At 44.3% G+C, this 19,567-nt stretch overlaps 1 protein-coding gene across 3 annotated transcripts in view; it reads right to left on the bottom strand.

Moving 5' to 3' along the window:
- The window catches only part of fam135b (family with sequence similarity 135 member B), a 548,259-nt gene that overhangs the window by 82,070 nt on the left and 446,622 nt on the right, over positions 1-19,567 (bottom strand). For all 3 annotated transcript variants that reach the window (XM_068031369.1, XM_068031370.1, XM_068031371.1), the window contains 2 exons: positions 6,470-8,552; positions 350-516 (listed from right to left, as the gene is read on the bottom strand). In XM_068031369.1, coding sequence (XP_067887470.1) covers positions 350-516; positions 6,470-8,552 — 2,250 coding nt within the window. The remainder of the gene's footprint in view (positions 1-349; positions 517-6,469; positions 8,553-19,567) is intronic.

The raw sequence follows: 19,567 nt of genomic DNA, 5'->3' as shown, positions 1-19,567 counted from the left end.
TGGTTTGGTTTTGATGAGGACTAGGACATCAAAGGTGGAGGTGAGGGTGTGGTTGAGTAAATCAGTAGCTGCAGAAATGTCATGGTGAACGGAGGGCCAGAGGCTAGACAGTTGGGATTTTGAAAGTGCAGCTCTAAGTGAATTGGGGGAGAGCTTTTTCCAGGGATAGATACAGAAGGAAGCATGGTTTGAAGGGGGGAGGTGCGATGGGGGCAGAGAGCGATACAAGGAAGTGATCAGAGATGGCCTTATCGGTGATTGGACAGGCCTAAAATTAATTCTCCCCTTTAGTGCTGAGTGAGTGGGGGAGGATATTATTCCAGAAGCTAACTCCACAGTCATAACCTACCGTCCAAACCATGAACACAGATAACCAGGTGGATTCCCTCCTCCAAATTCTCCTCTTCCTCTTCTGGGGTGAAGTAGGGGATATCAGAAGCTAGAAGAGGCAGGTCACTGTACAACAAGCCATCAAACTTCAGTCCCTTTATTAACTCATCTTTAGCCTGAACAAAACTGCAACAAAAAAAGTTACAATGCTGAGGTCTTTATATATGTGCATATGGAGAGGGTTTGGCTGGTACAATATCCCTGCCCTTGGTTTTCACAACCCAGGTCGCCAGAATCACTATTTGAATTGGGCAAATGCCCTTACACCCTTTAAACATTTCAAAATGCTTATAATAAAAGTACTGGAATAGCCATATAAATACCATGGCTATAACAGCAGGTCAGAGGCTAGGAATCCTGCGGTGAGTAACTCACCTCCTGACTCCCAAAGCCTATCCACCATCCACAAGGCACAAGTCAGGAGTGTGATGGAATACTCTCCACATGCCTGGATGGGTGCAACTCCAACAACACTCAAGAAGCTCGACACCATCCAGGATAAACCAGTCCGCTTGACTGGCACCCCATCCACAAACATTCACTCCCTCCACCACCGATGCACACTGGCAGCAGTGTGTACCATCTACAAGATGCACTGCAGCAACGCACCAAGGCTCCTTAGACAACACCTTCCAAACCCGCGACCTCTACCAACTAGAAGGACAAGGGCAGCAAATGCATGGGAACACCACCACCTGCAAGTTCCCCTCCAAGTCACACACCATCCTGACTTGGAACTATATCGCCGTTCCTTCACTGTCGCTGGTTCAAAATCCTGGAACTCCCTTCCTAACAGCAAAGTTGGTGTATCTACCCCACATGGACTGCAGCGGTTCAAGAAGGCAGCTCACCACCACCTTCTCCAGGGCAATTAGGGATGGGCAACATATGCTGTCCTATCCAGCGACGCCCACATCCCATGAATGAATGAAAAAAAGATCAAGCAATACTGTTTTTGAGAGTAACTCTCCATATTCGGAAAGGGAAATACTTAATTTGTAATGGAGCTAATATGTCAATATTTCTTCAAGCAGCCCAATTTGGAGAGGATAAAGAAGAAAGAAACAACTTGCATTTCTATAGCACCTTTCACAACCTTAGGGCATCCCTAAGCACCTTACAGCGGTGAAGTACATCTGAGGTGCAACCACCTTTGTAATGTAGGAGATGGGAAAGCTAATTTGTGCACAGGAAGGTCCTGGAGTCATTACAGCACAAGAGGTCCGTCGGCCCATCATGTCCATGCCGGCTCTCTGTAGACCATTCCAGTCAGTCCCATTTCCTGCTCTATCCCTGTAGCCCTGCAAGTTTATTTCCTTCAAGTGCCCACCCAATTTCCTTTTGAAATTATCAATTGTTGCCACTTCCACCAGCCTCGCAGGCAGCGAGTTCTGGGTTATTACCACTCACTGCAAAAAAGTTCCTCCTCACATCCCCCCTGATCTCACAAACAGCAATGTGATAATGACCATATTATCTGTTTAGTGATGCTATTTGAAGGATATATGTTGGCCAGGACAACCTTGCTCTTGTTCAAAATTGTGCCATGAAATCTTTTACATCCACCAGAGGGCAGACGCGGCCTCAGTTCAACATCTTATCCAAAGGAAAATTGCTGAAAGCACTCAGCAGGTCAATCAGCTTCTGGAGACAACAGTCAAGTAAATGTTTCGGGTGCTCGTGTTTTTGACGTGACTGTCTTGCTGTAGGTTTCCAGCATTGCTGTTATTTGGTAGGGCCGTGGAATCCTGGGGGTAGAAATTCAACTCGTTCGGCAGCACAAAATTGACAGTATTGTAACTGCCACTCCCAGTGCGATATCCAGTTCAATGAACTGAATATCAAGTGGAGCATATAACAGGCGGCCAATGTATTACTACTGTTTATTGTGACCACCAAAGCTGAATTTCTACCTCTTGACCTTTGATGAATTGGTTTCCGCAATATCATCAGGTAATTAATAGCAGAATGACTACTACCCCAACATGGCTGCAATGAAAAAGATTTTTTTTCTTAAGTTCACAAAACTAAGTGTAATATCATCGCAAAATGAAATTAAGAAATGAGATGCAGGCACTTAAAACAGAAAGGTAATGTCACCATAGGCAGATTATTTACAATGACACTGTGCAACAAGCCTTTCTTGGTCCATGTACTGCTTGGACCATGGAAACATCACTTGTGGAAGAACTCAACGGATAAGATTCTTAACTCTTATTGTAGTGCTTTTCCTAGCGTGGGACGACTTGATAGTGAAAATTGAAAGGTATTGTATTCCCAACATGAAAATACCTTGCCTTGATGCATATGAAAATCTTGTGAAGTTTAAAATAATGAAACAAAATACCCATTAGGATCATTTTAAGTGAACAAGCAACTGCATGTCAGTGTTAACATTTTTTTTTTAAACAACAAGGATAGTAAATAGTGAAATTAGGAGATATCTGAATTGTTCAGTATTCTGGAATTGTAAATTGGGTGTAAGGGTTTCTGGCTGCATTTATGTGCTAGATGACAATGAGTCTGGATTATTCAAAAAAAATTGTCCATATCTGTGTGACAAACTAAGTGGGACATCGAAAGAGCAGTTTTGGGAATAACTCATTAAATTGCATAAGCAATTCTAGACAAGACATTAAACAACATAATTGCTTTCCGCTATATAGGCCAAATGTTGCTATTTATGTCTGCACTTTCATTTGAAGTAGTGTAGCTGAGCAAAGTTACTTTGCCTGCAGCTCTGTTTATTATTTTATCTCCCACTCAATGTACTGCACTCCAATCAAAGGAAGAAGTCACTGTGGCAATTTGATGAATGAAGAATAATGTTGCTATGTTCTGTGTCATGCAGGCCCCCATCTGCCAAGACTGAGGCACACATTATTTCACCAAATGAACATTAAAACTTAAAATTGTGACTGGGAAGAAAAGAGGGCCTATCATAAGTAATTGCCGAGCCCCTGACTGGAAAGACATTTGCATGCTAGCAGACAGTGTTGGAACAAAAGACCCAGTCCCTGCTTCTCCAATACACAGACTACTTGGTCAGGCCAATTTAGTCACATGACTAACCGGCTGTTTGAATTTGAACTTGCCACAGAGTGTTTGAAAGGCAGAAAGCTCTTTGCTCCTGCACTGAAAAGACATCTCTCCTGTCTGCTCTCATCTTGCTCTCATCAGCTTCGGAAACCATTGAAGACACATGAACCCCAAGAGAGAAAAGTCTCCTACAGTGAACAAGGTTGAAGAAGAATACGGGGCACCAACAAAAAGCAAGTCTATTTATAAAAGGACGACAGTGAGCTCGAAGCATAGCAACAAGAAACTCTTCTGATATTGCCTCAAACCACTCCATTTTATTTTTCTTCTCTTTTCTGTCCCTATTTGTATGTGCATATCGTGTATGCATGCTAGCGTGGGGCTCGGCATGTATCAAAGAACAAAGAACAGTACAGCACAGGAACAGGGCATTCGGCCCTCCAAGCCTGCGCCGATCTTGATGCCTGCCTAAACTAAAACCTTCTGCACTTCCGGGGCCCATATCCCTCTATTCCCTTCCTCTTCATGTATTTGTCAAGATGTCTCTTAAACGTCGCTATCGTATCTGCTTCCACCACCTCCCCTGGCAGCAAGTTCCAGGCACTCACCACCCTCTGTGTAAAAAACCTGCCTCGCACATCCCCTCTAAACTTTGCCCCTCGCACCTTAAACCTATGTCCCCTAGTAACTGACTCTTCCACCCTGGGAAAAAGCTTCTGATTACCCAATCTGTCCATGCCGCTCATAACTTTGTAAACCTCTATCATGTCATCCCTCCACCTCCGTCGTTCCAGTGAAAACAATCCGAGTTTATCCAACCTGTCCTCATATCTAATGCCCTCCAGACCAGGAAATATCCTGGTAAACCTCTTCTGTACCCTCTCCAAAGCCTCCACGTCCTTCTGGTAGTGTGGCGACCAGAATTGCACGCAATATTCTAAGTGTGGCTTGACTAAAGTTCTGTACAGCTGCAGCATGACTTGCCAATTTTTATACTCTATGCCCCGACCGATGAAGGCAAGCATGCCGTATGCCTTCTTGACTACCTTATCCACCTGCGTTGCTACTTTCAGTGACCTGTGGACCTGTATGCCCAGATCTCTCTGCTTGTCAATACTCCTAAGGGTTCTGCCATTTACTATATACCTCCACCTGCATTAGACCTTCCAAAATGCATTACCTCACATCTGTCCGGATTAAACTCCATCTGCCATTTCTCCGCCCAAGTCTCCAACCAATCTATATCCTGCTGTATCCTCTGACAATCCTCATCACTATCCGCAACTCCACCAACCTTTGTGTTGTCCACAAACTTACTAATCAGACCAGCTACATTTTCCTCCAAATCATTTATATATACTACAAAGAGCAAAGGTCCCAGCACTGATCCCTGCGGAACACCACTAGTCACAGCCCTCCATTCAGAAAAGCACCCTTCCACTGTTACCCTCTGTCTTCTATAACCGAGCCAGTTCTGTATCCATCTTGCCAGCTCACCTCTGATCCCGTGTGACTTCACCTTTTGTACCAGTCTGCCATGAGGGACCTTGTCAAAGCTTTACTCAAGTCCATATAGACAACATCCACTGCCCTTCCTTCATCAATCATCTTCGTCACTTCCTCAAAAAACTCAATCAAGTTAGTGAGACATGACCTCCCCTTCACAAAACCATGCTGCCTCTCGCTAATAAGTTTGTTTGTTTCCAAATGGGAGTATCCATAGACGTTAAGCGAATTAGAGTTTAAGTTTAAGGTTTAATAAATTTCGCTTTTCTTCTTTAAACCTAAGAAAACCTGGTGTGTTCATTTCTTTGTTTTATAATTGGAAAGCGGTAAACAAGGATTCACCAAGGGGGAGTTCAAAACAGACTGTGTTTAAAAACTAAACCCTGTTACAATAAGACCAGGTGAAGACAGTAAAAGATCCCTCGATACCTTTCTCACCTGGTCGTAACATCTGGGAAGTACTGACATTGCCCTTGATATGCAGAATGGGATTTCTACAAGCAGACAATATATTTGCTGAAACTTCTCTTAGAGTCCTAATAAATCCGTCTTGCTTTTTCTCCTCAAGCATATTAGTCCTTATATTTCTTTGTTATTGTATTCATGATTAACTCCACTGTCTCTGCTATCTAGTTAAGAAAGCTGAGGACCTAATAGTATGATGTAATTGCGCTAGGTGGTGTCAGGGGAACCTTTTCACATATAGAGTTGTGGAACTCTGGAAGCCTCTCCCCCAAAAGCCCGTTGAGACTCGGTTAATTGGAAATTTCAAAACTGAGAGTCAGAGATTTTTGTCGAGTAAAGATATGAAGGGATTTGGAACCAAGACAGGTAGATGGAGTTAAGATACAGATCAGTCATGATCTAACTGAATGGCGGAACAGATTCAAACAGCTGAATAGCCTACTCCTGTTCCTACATTCCTAGGTGGATTATTCAACGGGTTGCACTATGCAATGGTAAGGCACAATTCTATGCTCTCCTGATTCCCCGCATACACTGTTACCAGCCTTGCACCTTCGGTCGTCATGTATAAGAGGCACCATGTTCATTGGGCGCATCCTGTCCTGGGGCTCCTTGTTGACATTAGGACAGGGTAAATGTCCTATTTAAAAAAAAAATCCCCATCCATTTCATTTTTTCTGCTCCTTTGTCATAAGTTAGGATACAGTTCCAAATGACCTCAGCAACCCCTCTGTACCTCACCCAACCTGGCCATTCTTTATGTGACTACTGGCCAGCTATCTTACTATGTGTAGCATGGTTTAATTCTGTTCCTGTTGATGCAGGGACATTCAGAATCCAAGTGATTTTTTTTCCTCTGTTCCTTATCGTCAGTGGTGGTATTTCAGCCAGTCTAGCTGCCACACTGACGCCCCAGTTGGGATAGGTTAACCCAGCTCTAAAAAGGACCCTAAGTCTGGTCTGCCCTGAATGTCTCAATGCCATGCTGGGCAGTGCAATTACCCACTAAGCCCACAGGGGTAGGCACAGTCTAAGAAGGATTTGAATCAGTAACTGGTTGCAACTTTACCTCATCATTCTCTCGTTGGTTTCTGCATCAATGCCCTGTGAATTAGATGAGACGACTCCAAAAGAGCCAATGGGTTGTCTGGTAATGGGAGACGCCAACTGCTTTGAAGAGAAGGCAACTGGAGAATCCCTGAGCATGGAAGAAAATGGCAGACACGTAGCTGTGCATGAAACAGAAAGGTTCACCACCTCCACCATGTTCCTCTTCTCAAATACCATGCCTGAGCTGCCAGTTCCAGAAGGATTTCCACCATCAACCAGAGGCTGAAGTTCACCATTGTTGCTGCCAACCGGCAGCTTTTCACCCTCATCTTGTAATTGGGTGCAGCTATCATAATGCTGGTCCATTTTAATTCCAGGTTCTGGCTTTCCTTTGCGTAGGCAGAGGTCTTCTTCATGACACATTCTGTCTGTCAAAATGACGTCGCTGTAAGTAGCTGTGATCAGCTCCAAAGACTCTGTTGTCAGGTCAGGCTGTGCCGTCAATTTACATATTGGTATCTCATCATTACTGTCTGGTGCATATTCAACATGTGGCAACTTGTCATCAAATGATCCATGTTGGTCATTTTGCAGCTCATCAGAAAGGGGACCTTGTAAACATTTAGTCTCATCTGTGTGACTGTCAGGGTCAGATGCATTAATATCTGTATCTAATAAATTATTAAAATCCACCTTCTTACACACAAGCTCTTTAACAGTGTGATTTGTCGAATCATTAAGGCTATCAGCATTTTTATGATGGTGGCTATCACTATTCACTTCAGGGGAAAACCACTGATCTTTGGCTATTGCTGGAATGGTGGTCTTTTCAATAGCCCCTGTTGTGCTGCCACTGTTCATCATTGAATCTTCTATACTCTCTTGTGGGATCTCTTTATCTGTAGGCGAATCAAAAACATCACCACCATCTCTTTGAACTGAATGCGTTTCATATTTGCCTTCCTCTGCCTTTTCTGAGGGGTGCCCACTAACCCATTGCTTTTTATCAATAGTCTGATCCTGCGCTAAAGATTCAGGAGTTTCACCTGTTTGATCTGAACTACTGATCTGTGGGGCTGAGACAGATTTGGTCAATTTGCTGAGCTCCACCTCCTCTTCATCTTCAAAAGGCAATGAACTAATTGATGTCAAAGAAGCCTGAATTCCACTTGGCAGACTAGTGCCACTTTCAGTCTGGCCACCCTCCAGTGAGTTCCTATGGATTGCTTGTGCTCTGACTATCTGCTGCACAAGGTCCCGGTCACTAGATAAATCCAGAGGTTTACGCATCTCTGACCAAGCCACTGAACTGGGTTCACTCTCTATTCCAGAATCCGATATTAATGAAAGAGATCGTTTCATGGCCCCTGATATCACGGGATAGTCAGCACACTCAATTCTTTTCCTTAGAGATTCGTGCTCGACAGAGTCATTGTCCATTTGTTCAGAGTTCACTACAGGATGCGACAAGTCCAAACCCAGTTCGCTGAATTCCTCTTTCTCACTAAATTCACAGTCATTAGATACAGACAATTCATTTGTATCTAGTGTATTTGGAGAACAAACTACTAACACAGACTCACCACGATAAAGATCCTTGATGCTGGGTTTTACCTCAATATACATCAAGCCTGACGCTGACCTAGACTGCTTGCCTAATGCTGCATCATTAGATTCAGGGGCAGTTTCTTGCTGCTCAGATCTCAATGAGTTCTCATTCAATCTGAGTGGTTCAGTATGATTTTCATAGATTGTAGAGAGCTCCCCTTGACACTGTCCAACAAACCTTTCTATGTCTGAGCTCCGAATGTTTTTGATTTCAATCTCACTAAATTCATCATATGCTTGGCTGACAAAAGCAGCCAAATCCACACAGTTGTACATCGTTCCCAAGGAAACAGTTTCATTCAATGTCTGTGATCCAGACGTCCTTGTTGCAAGCATCTTCAAGGCCTCAGAAGACAAACCGCCATCTTGCATTTGCTGGTACCCCTTCACTCCAACTGATAAGCTTCCAAACTCTGAAATGCAAGTGTCTAACGCCTGATTCGACTTAGATCCCATCTCCTTATTGGATGTGCCACTGTCAAACCCGGGATTAGCTGCGAAGGGAAGAGCAAATAATTCATAATGAAACACAATAAAGATTGCATGTCAATGGAATATTCAATCATCTCAAGCCAAGTGTGTGAGCACAGCATAAACCAATGATCTTTCAATTAGCATTCTGAAAGAAACACCTCCGATGTCCAGTGTAATAAAAGCAAAAGACTGCAGATGCTGGAAATCTGAAATAAAAACAGAAAGTGCTGGAAATACTCAGCAGGTCAGGCAGTATCTGTGGAGGGAGAAGCAGAGTTAACGTTTCAGTCAGTGACCTTTCACCAGAATGATGTCCAGTGTGATGTGTTGAAGTAAAAGTGTCACACTGGTGCACCAAAGGCTTGGGTTAAAGCATACAACTGAGGAACATTTATTCTGCTTCTTAAAAGTTACATTTTTCAAGTTTAAAATTAGAATGTTGGGAAGTAAGGAAAAGCTTTTCTAAAATAAAAACAGAAAATGCTGGAAATACTCAGTAGGTCAGGCAGCACCTGTGGAGAGAGAAACAGAGTTAACGTTACAGGTCAATCACCTTTCATCAGATCTTCTGTCTTTACTTCAGATTTCCAGAATCCATAGTATTTTGCTTTTGTAAGGAAAACCTTTTATTTGAAAACCAACTGGATGTATTTCAGGAGAATATGATTTAGCATTATAGTGAGAAGATGTCTCTATTGGATCAGGACTTGTCGAGTGGAAATGTTCCTGAAATTCTTACGTTTACTATGCTTCAGCTCACCTGGGGTGCTCAGTATTGGTCCTGGATGCAAAAAAAGCACACTAAAGAGCTCCATAGCCTCAGCATAGAAATCCTTCAAACTATTGGATGCAGGGTTTCACTAGAACAATTTGACGACAGAAAAATAAACTGCTCCATCAATGTTTGTGATGCATAACCACAAAAAAGTTTGCAAAAACAACTTTTATTTTCAATGGCACTGAAAAGAACCGTCATGAATCATCCTGTGGTCGCTAACTGAAGCAAAAAAAAAGTGCAGCACTTTATACTCAAGTCTAAAAATAGCAAAGGGAAGAAAGTACACTTGTGAAAAAGATTAGGCCTTGAAAATATGCTGTGAGATTCAAGCATATACTTCTGATGAAAGGTCATTGACCTGAAACATTAACTGTTTCCCTCTCCACAGATGCTGCCTGACCTGCTGAGTGTTTCCAGCATTTTTTGTTTTTCGGGCACCTACTTAGTACTTTTATCTGAAATACTTCTTTCCACTGACAAGGCTTTCCCCCGTTTATTTTAAATAGATTTAGAAAAGTGGAAAGGAGAAAAGTGTGGTAAACTTTTATGTGCAGGTACTCCACAATATAATTTAACTGCTGGAGGACAGAATGCTTTGCCACAGGGGGTAACTGACGCAGGCACTATAGCTTCTTTTTAAGGGAAGAGTAAAAAAATATTGAAATCAGATGAAGATGGATGGCTATGGAGGGAGAGTCGGGCAGTGAGATTAATTTTGGATTGTTTTAGCAAACAGCATGGCAAACATGATGGGCTAAATGGCCTCCTTCTTTGCTGTGAACTTTGGAGAATCATAATTTGTTTGAAATTTATATCTAAGAACCAATAGTATTTATCTGTCCCAGCGCCACTAGATGGCTGCACAGGGTAAATCACATCAACATTACAAGTTTTTGTTTGATCGGGAGCATCACTTCACCTCAATTTTGACCCCCTTTTAAACACACTCAGAATAAACAACACTGAACAAAGACCTTCTTTTAAAAATGCGACAGGCATCATTTATTTATCATGTAAAAATAGGATTATGCTTGTGCCATAGCAAAAGTGTGTGCGCATCAATCAAACTAACATTAGAACCTCTGAAGTACATTTACCAACCAAGCATTAAGTGTGTAACTTCAATATGATATGTACATATCCTCTTTCCTCTCCCCCACCTTTGCTTTGACTCCAGTTTAGCCTAGCAATGTGCCTCAACTCCAGCCTCAGAACACTGCCCTTGCGACTATGATACGCTTCCATTTTTCACAGCAACCAAGCTGTAGCCGTTCAGAATGAGATTTTAATTTAGACCCAAATTAATAGTTACTTTTCTGTTGTGGCCTTGAGACTGCTGGTCATAGTTCAGGATTTTTTTTTTGATCATTTTCCAGAGAATCTGGAAAAATTAGATATGCTTAAAGCTGCTTTTTTAAAGCATGGTCTTTCCAGACAAATTAAAAAGAGGCTCAGGCAAGAGGTTGTTAAGAATCTAATGAGCTAGCTGTGATTCTGTTACCTCAGGGATTTTAAATAGCCAATTTATTTGCCTGCCTCGCAAACACCTCGCATCCAGTGTACTCCAAAACCTTTGATCCTTTTGAAATGACTGTGAACAGAGATATAAGAAAGAGACTGGAAAACAGGCAGACAGGCAGGCTATTTGGAACAGTAAAGCAGTCAGGGTTGTTAAAGGGAAAGCTGTGAGGGCTTGTGCCAAGAAAGGTGAAAGTCAGAAATGCTGGAAAATTGTAAGCAGTCATCTTGTTTATGAAAGGTGGCCCAACAATGTGTGTTACCATGGTGTGGTCCTTATTTTTTATTATTCAAATTTAGATTCTCCAGACTGAATTAAGTGAGCCTAGTCTTCATCTTACTATGAAATTAAGCACATCTGACCAAATTCACCAAGTGTTTGATCTGCCTTCAGAGAGATTGAACAACTGTGAAAGACATAAAGGCCAGGATTTTATGAGTCCTGCGGCGTTCACAACGGTGGGGCCGGAGATTGGCGTAACTATTGCTTCTGCCATTTTTCCCATATCCAAAGCGATTTTATATGTAAATGAACAGTGCAGCGATGGGCACGGGAGACATGTGCAATCATGTGGCAGGGACGACCTATCATTGGTGGAACCCGACATCACTGACTCAAGCACCATGGCTATAAAGCATTCTTTGTTTCAAGCTCCAAGGAGTAGCAGCCTTCGTGTAATATAAGTGTATTTAGAGTACCAAAATTAAATCTTTTACTTATTGGTAACAGCTCTTTCCTTTCTTAATTTAACAAATCCAGCACCAACATCCCATCATTTTTTTTCACACTGCAGCAAGAGCAAAGAAGATTTCAGCCTTCAGGCAGCGTCCCGCCCCACAGTTCAGTGATGCCTCACTGCAGATTCTCCTCCAGACCATCAGGGAAAGGCAGGAGGTCCTCTTCTTTGCAGATGGAGTCAGAAGACCCTCCCATCTGATCAAAGCAGCCTGGATGGAGGTAGCAGAGGAGGTGTTGAACCGTGAGGTGCCACACAGAACCTTGGTCCTAAGTGGTCTTGGCGAAGCTGTTCCATTCTTTGTCGCCCTGATCCGTCTCCTTAAGACTGAAGTAAGGCAAAGCATGCAGTGAAATGCGTGAGCAGCCTTGGTGCCATACACTTACTGATTATGCACAAGGTTGACAATTGGCATTATTGATGTGTTGTGCGAAAGCCAGTCCTGAATGAGTGATGTCAATGCATGTTTACAATGGCTGTGATTCATCTTCTGACATGTTGTTAAATCTACACTGTCTCCTGCAGGATAAATGCACCCACAACCAGCGCGAGCAGCAAAGACGGTGGAGGTGTCCCAGATATCTGGGTCCTGACACTGGCTGAAGAGGAGGCCGCACAAATCGTGAGAGAGAAGGGAGGCAGGGCAATCGCAGATGGTGAAGAGGATCCTTAGGTGTAAGGATGAAGTGTCATCTTCAGTCTTGCAGCCATATGTGCACATCAAAGGAAAGTGTGTGAACTCATTTTCAGCTGATACTTAAAGTTCCTCTGTTTGTGTCTGCACCACAGGTGCCCGCACTCAAGTCTCTGAAAGCCGTGAGGCCTAAGACGCATCCTCTGGGGAAGAAGATGAAGCCAATGCCCCAGAGGGTGTGCTGTCACCTGCCTTTTCTTGCACCTCCACCAGCGCAGATACATCCACATGGTCTGCGGGTGGTTTAAGATTAGAATCTGGGTCACAATCAGGTGTGCACGACACAGACACATCCCACCAGCTGAGGGAAGACATGCCAGTCGGATTCCCTGACAATCGGAGGACTGATGGGGTCCAGATCCCTGCTCAGCCCCATACTCATGATGATCCTCTGTTTGTTGCTATGAGAAGTCTGCTGGATGTGCAGCAAAGCCAAGTGGAAAATGTCAGAGATGCCTGAGGTCATGCGTGGCTTTGCACATGCCATGGAGCATGCAAGTCATGACATCTGCCATGTCCCAGGCATATGAGTGTATGGCTTCCTCAGTCAAGAGTTTGGCGAGCTCCATGGCGAGCCTGTTTGAGCACTCGAAACATATCATCTCTACCTGCACTCCATCGCTGTTGCTGTGGGCTCCATGCAGCAGAGTCTAAGTGAGACGGGACAAGGAACCTGGACCTCCCGACAGGTGCTCCTTTCTCTTATGGAGACAGGCAGGTGCCATCGTGCACACAGATGGAGGACGAGCGTGTGCCAGCTGCCCTGGGGCCTTCGTCTCAGAACACCATCAGGATAAGTGGCATCTCATCGTCCTCCCCCACCCCCCAACTTTGACCCCCTTATCAGCAGCTGTCGAGCACATGGGGGATACTCACGCACCATTGATGCACACCCCCAGTAGGATGGAGCCATCAAGGCCCTGTTCCTCCAGAGGGCGCCCACCACGTCCAGAGCAACGGGATTGTGCACTTGAACAGACTGCCTCAACCTCAACTGCTAATGTTGGGGTACCACCTGGACGTAGTGGGAGAAAACGGAAACATTTTTTTAGTTTCGGTGACTGCAGCTTGGATAGCAACGGAGGTGCGTGAACGGGCTTACAGCTGTGAAGTCAATTTCAGCGTAAGTTTAAAAGTGAATTCCCTTTTGTTTTCGGAGGACCAGGGGACTGCTGGGTAAGGAAAAAGGTATATATTTGTGTGGTTTAGAATCTCTTTCTTTTAGTTTCGGTGACTGCAGCTTGGATAGCAACGGAGGTGCGTGAACGGGCTTACAGCTGTGAAGTCAATTTCAGCGTAAGTTTAAAAGTGAATTCCCTTTTGTTTTCGGAGGACCAGGGGACTGCTGGGTAAGGAAAAAGGTATATATTTGTGTGGTGGCTGTACCCGAGACACTACACGTGTCGTGTCTCCCACCCACCCTCCTCCTCTAACCAAAAAAAAAGGACTCTGGTGTGTTGATAAGGTAAGCTTTTTATTTAGGAAGTTCTGTCCGTTGGATTGCTAACCTAACAAGTTTTGACTTTTTGTTTTTTTGGTTTTTCAGTAGATTTGTTGGGAATTTGGAATAGTGGGAATGGAGGTTAAGGCAGTTGTATGTTCCTCCTGCAGAATGTGAGAGGTAAGGGTCGCCAAGAGTGTCCCTGCTGACTGCATCTGTGGGAAGTGCACCCAACTCCAGCTCCTCGAGAACCGCATTAGGGAACTGGAGCTGGAGCTGGATGAGCTTCGGATCATTCGGGAGGCGGAGGAGGTTATTGAGAGGAGTTATGGGGAGGTAGTCACAGCTCAGGTAAAAGAAGTAGGTAGATGGGTTACCGTCAGGGGAAGGAGAGGGAACCAGCAGGCAGTGCAGGGATCCCCTGTGGCCGTTTCCCTCAACAACAGGTATACCGTTTTGGATACTGTTGCGGGGGACGACTTACCAGGGGTAAGCAATGGGGTACAGGTCTCTGGCACAGAGTCTGTCCCTGTTGCTCAGAAGGGAAGGGGGAAGAGGAGCAGAACATTAGTCATTGGGGACTCCATAGTTAGGGGAACAGATAGGAGGTTCTGTGGGAACGTGAGAGACTCACGGTTGGTATGTTGCCTCCCAGGTGCCAGGGTTCGTGATGTCTCGGATCGTGTTTTTGGGATCCTTAATGGGGAGGGGGAGCAGCCCCAAGACTGGTCCACATAGGCACCAACGACATAGGTAGGAAGAGAGATGGGGATTTAAGACAGAAATTTAGGGAGCTAGGGTGGAAGCTTAGAGCGAGAACAAACAGAGTTGTTATCTCTGGGTTGTTGCCCGTGCCACGTGATAGCGAAGCGAGGAATAGGGAGAGAGAGGAGTTGAACACGTGGCTGCAGGGATGGTGCAGGAGGGAGGGTTTTGGTTTCTGGATAATTGGGGCTCTTTCTGGGGTAGGTGGGGCCTCTACAAACAGGATGGTCTTCACCTGAACCAGAGGGGTACCAATATCCTGGGGGGGAGGTTTGCTAGTGCTCTTCGGGGGGGTTTAAACTAATTCAGCAGGGGAATGGGAACCTAAATTGTAGTGCCAGTGTACAGGATGTTGAGAGTAGTGAGGTCAGGGATATGGTTACAAGGACGCAAGAGGGCACTGGCAAGCAAGAACCTGGTTTAAAGTGTGTCTATTTCAACGCCAGGAGCATCCGGAATAAGGTGGGTGAGCTTGCAGCATGGGTTGGTACCTGGGATCTCGATGTAGTGGCAATTTCGGAGACATGGGTAGAGCAGGGGCAGGAATGGATGTTGCAGATTCCGGGATTTAGATGTTTCAGTAAGAACAGAGAAGATGGTAAAAGAGGGGGGGGGTGGCATTGTTAATCAAGGAGAGTATTACAGCGACAGAAAGGACGTTTGAGGACTCGTCTACTGAGGTAGTATGGGCTGAGGTTAGAAACAGGAGAGGTGAGGTTACCCTGTTGGGAGTCTTTTATAGACCTCCGAACAGTTCCAGAGATGTAGAGGAAAGGATAGCGAAGATGATTCTCGACAGGGGTGAGAGTAACAGGGTAGTTGTTATGGGGGACTTTAACTTTCCAAATATCGACTGGAAATACTATAGTTCGAGTACTTTAGATGGGTCAGTTTTTGTCCAGTGTGTGCAGGAGGGTTTTCTGACACAGTATGTAGACAGGCCAACCAGGGGCGATGCCACATTGGATTTGGTACTGGGAAATGAACCCGGCCAGGTGTTAGATTTAGATGTAGGTGAGCACTTTGGTGATAGTGATCACAATTCGGTTAGGTTTACCTTAGCGATGGGCAGGGACAGGTATATACCGCAGGGCAAGAATTGTAACTGGGGGAAAGGAAATTATGATGCGATTAGGCAAGATTTAGGATGCGTAGGATGGGGAAGGAAACTGCAGGGGATGGGAACAATCGAAATGTGGAGCTTATTCAAGGAGCAGCTACTGCGTGTCCTTGATAAGTATGTACCTGTGAGGCAGGGAGGAAGTTGTCGTGCGAGGGAGCCGTGGTTTACTAAAGAAGTTGAAGCGCTTGTCAAGAGGAAGAAGAAGGCTTATGTTAGGATGAGACGTGAAGGCTCAGTTAGGGCGCTTGAGAGCTACAAGCTAGCCAGGAAGGATCTAAAGGGAGAGCTAAGAAGAGCAAGGAGAGGACACGAGAAGTCATTGGTGGATCGGATCAGGGAAAACCCTAAGGCTTTCTATAGGTATATCAGGAATAAAAGAATGACTAGAGTTAGATTAGGGCCAATCAAGGATAGTAGTGGGAAGTTGTGTGTGGAATCAGAGGAGATAGGGGAAGTGTTAAATGAATCTTTTGCGTCAGTATTTACAGTAGAGAAAGAAAATGTTGTTGAGAATACTGAGATTCAGGCTACGAGGCTAGATGGGATTGAGGTTCACAAGGAGGAGGTGTTAGCAATTTTGGAAGGTGTGAAAATAGATAAGTCCCCTGGGCCAGATGGGATTTATCCTAGGATTCTCTGGGAAGCTAGGGAGGAGATTGCAGAGCCTTTGTCCTTGATCTTTATGTCGTCATTGTCGACAGGAATAGTGCCGGAAGACTGGAGGATTGCAAATGTTGTCCCCTTGTTCAAGAAGGGGAGTAGAGACAGCCCTGGTAATTATAGACCTGTGAGCCTTACTTCGGTTGTGGGTAAAATGTTGGAAAAGGTTATAAGAGACAGGATTTATAATCATCTTGAAAAGAATAAGTACATTAGAGATAGTCAGCACGGTTTTGTGACGGGTAGGTCGTGCCTCACAAACCTTATTGAGTTTTTCGAGAAGGTGACCAAACAGGTGGCTGAGGGTAAAGCAGTGGATGTGGTGTATATGGATTTCAGTAAGGCGTTTGATAAGGTTCCCCACGGTAGGCTATTGCAGAAAATACGGAAGTATGGGGTTGAAGGCGATTTAGAGCTTTGGATCAGAAATTGGCCAGCTGAAAGAAGACAGAGGGTGGTGGTTGATGGCAAATGTTCATCCTGGAGTTTAGTTACTAGTGGTGTACCGCAAGGATCTGTTTTGGGGCCACTGCTGTTTGTCATTTTTATAAATGACCTGGAAGAGGGTGTAGAAGGGTGGGTTAGTAAATTTGCAGATGACACTAAGGTCGGTGGAGTTGTGGATAGTGCCGAAGGATGTTGTAGGGTACAGAGAGACATAGATAGGCTGCAGAGCTGGGCTGAGAGATGGCAAATGGAGTTTAATGCGGAAAAGTGTGAGGTGATTCACTTTGGAAGGAGTAACAGGAATGCAGAGTACTGGGCTAATGGGAAGATTCTTGGTAGTGTAGATGAACAGAGAGATCTTGGTGTCCAGGTGCATAAATCCCTGAAGGTTGCTAACCAGGTTAATAGGGCTGTTAAGAAGGCATATGGTGTGTTAGCTTTTATTAGTAGGGGGATCGAGTTTCGGAGCCACGAGGTCATGCTGCAGCTGTACAAAACTCTGGTGAGACCACACCTGGAGTATTGCGTGCAGTTCTGGTCACCGCATTATAGGAAGGATGTGGAAGCTATGGAAAGGGTGCAGAGGAGATTTACTAGGATGTTGCCTGGTATGGAGGGAAGGTCTTACGAGGAAAGGCTGAGGGACTTGAGGTTGTTTTCGTTGGAGAGAAGGAGGAGGAGAGGTGACTTAATAGAGACATATAAGATAATCAGAGGGTTAGATAGGGTGGATAGTGAGCGTCTTTTTCCTCGGATGGTGATGGCAAACACGAGGGGACATAGCTTTAAGTTGAGGGGTGATAGATATAGGACAGATGTGAGAGGTCGTTTCTTTACTCAGAGAGTAGTAAGGGCGTGGAACGCCCTGCCTGCAGCAGTAGTAGATTCGCCAACTTTAAGGGCATTTAAGTGGACATTGGATAGACACATGGATGAAAATGGAATAGTGTAGGTCAGATGGTTTCACAGGTCGGCGCAACATCGAGGGCTGAAGGGCCTGTACTGCGCTGTAATGTTCTAAAAAAAAAATTCTAAACAGTTTTGAGCACCAAGGTGGCATGGATGTTATAAATATTGTGCACAAATTACAGAAGTTTAAATACATCTTTATTTACTTTAATATTTGATGCACTCTTGTAAATCATTTGTTTTGTTTCAGATAAAATGGAATGTGTTTATTTGAGGTGTATGGCAGGACCTCATTGATGCCTGCAAAGCATTTCAATAAGTGTCCAGTGTCCATTTATCATTGTTATTTGAGCCTCAGTCTTCAATGATGGCTGTTTGGCATTTGCAGATTTTTCACTTTTTCCACTCCCAACATGCCTTACATTTGTAGTTCACCAGTAACACCCTTACTTTCTTTGCATTGCTGTGTTTTCAATTCCATTGTAGAGAAGATTTGATCTGCCAGTCTCAATGTGAAGCAAAGTTGTAGCTTCGTATGTGTGCAGGTTAATGCCTTGATGCAGTACAATATGTCCAATGGACACAGATCTCTTTTAATGAAGTTGATAGTATACAGGCCATCAGGCACATCTCCACTGCAGGTTCATGTGCTGTCATCAGAAGAGCCCTTCTTTTTGATTACAGCAATGAATAAGACCTTCAGCGTATGTGAACATATTTGGAGATTTTTTTTCTCTTCCCAACGTCCCTTGATGAAGTGGCTTAATGTTGGCTGAAAAGTGCAAATATGAGACTCTCCCTGATGTCCCTTGCATGTCTCTAAATGGCGCTACTGACAATCTTAAATTGGTTGTCAGCGTAATTGTTAGTACACTGAGGATTATTTAGCAAATTTTGTCCAACCGCAGAATCACATCTAATGTTGGACACTGTGTTTTGAGTTTTGCAAGCATGGGCTGGTTGGGTACAGCCTGTACCTTGCCCGTTGTGAACAGCGGAAGAGACATGTTGTTTGATACAATCTGCCAGTCTTTGGGACGTACGGCCTATATACCTAGCATCACACTGGCATTGATATTCATATATCACATTGCTCATTTGTGTGATAGGCAGGATGTCTTTTTGGCTCAACGGCAGCATCCTGCTAGTGTGAACACCACACATGTTGCTACTGCATAGTAGCAGCATGAAACAGCTCGCTTCACCTGTTGCTCAAGTTTTTGAGATACATTACCCTTCCAGGGTAATTTGAGGTAGACTGGGCACCTTTCAGGGCCGAAAATGACAGGGTTAGTTTGCATGATATACAGCGAGAAATGATCTGATCAGGGTAGCCATTGTCTTTGATTCGCCTTTTTTCAGCATCAAGCTTGCATGGTGAGTAAAGGGCCCTACTTCTGAGGTTGCCGAAAAGGCCAATCTTACAGTGTGTGGAACTGTAAGAATTCCATCTCATGTATTGACCAGTGAAGGTTTGCAGTAGACCGTGGTAGCGAACCCTTTAGCAGATTTCTCAACTAGTACATCAAGGAAAGGGAGCTCATTTGACTGCTCCATTTCAAAGGTAAATTTGAGTGCAGGATGGAGCCCATTAAGACGTGTATGGAAATTATTACATGCAGCTGCGGATTCAAATATAGCAAACGTATCATCAATATATCGGAAATATGCAAGACATAGGAGGTTAGGTGTTATTCCCTCAAAGACACGTTACTCATGGAACCCAACAAAGATGTTTGCGAGAGCTGAGCCTAGAGAGGATCCCATGGCACCACCATCTATTTGGGCATAGAGGGTGCCATTAAAACTGAACTCAATTTTGGGAGTTGTCGAGTTCATCAGTTCAATGAATACTGATACACAGAATGGTGGCAGGTCTAGATCGCCATGATGTAGTGCTGCAACGCAAATATCTATGACATCCTTAAGTGGTACATTGGTGAATAGGCTAGCAATGTCAAAT

This window comes from Heterodontus francisci, chromosome 5 (genome assembly GCF_036365525.1).
Source record: "Heterodontus francisci isolate sHetFra1 chromosome 5, sHetFra1.hap1, whole genome shotgun sequence".
Taxonomy (NCBI): Eukaryota; Metazoa; Chordata; class Chondrichthyes; order Heterodontiformes; family Heterodontidae; genus Heterodontus; species Heterodontus francisci.
The sequence above is the reverse complement of the archived record's forward strand: the minus strand, read 5'-3'. Positions and strand labels throughout refer to the sequence as shown.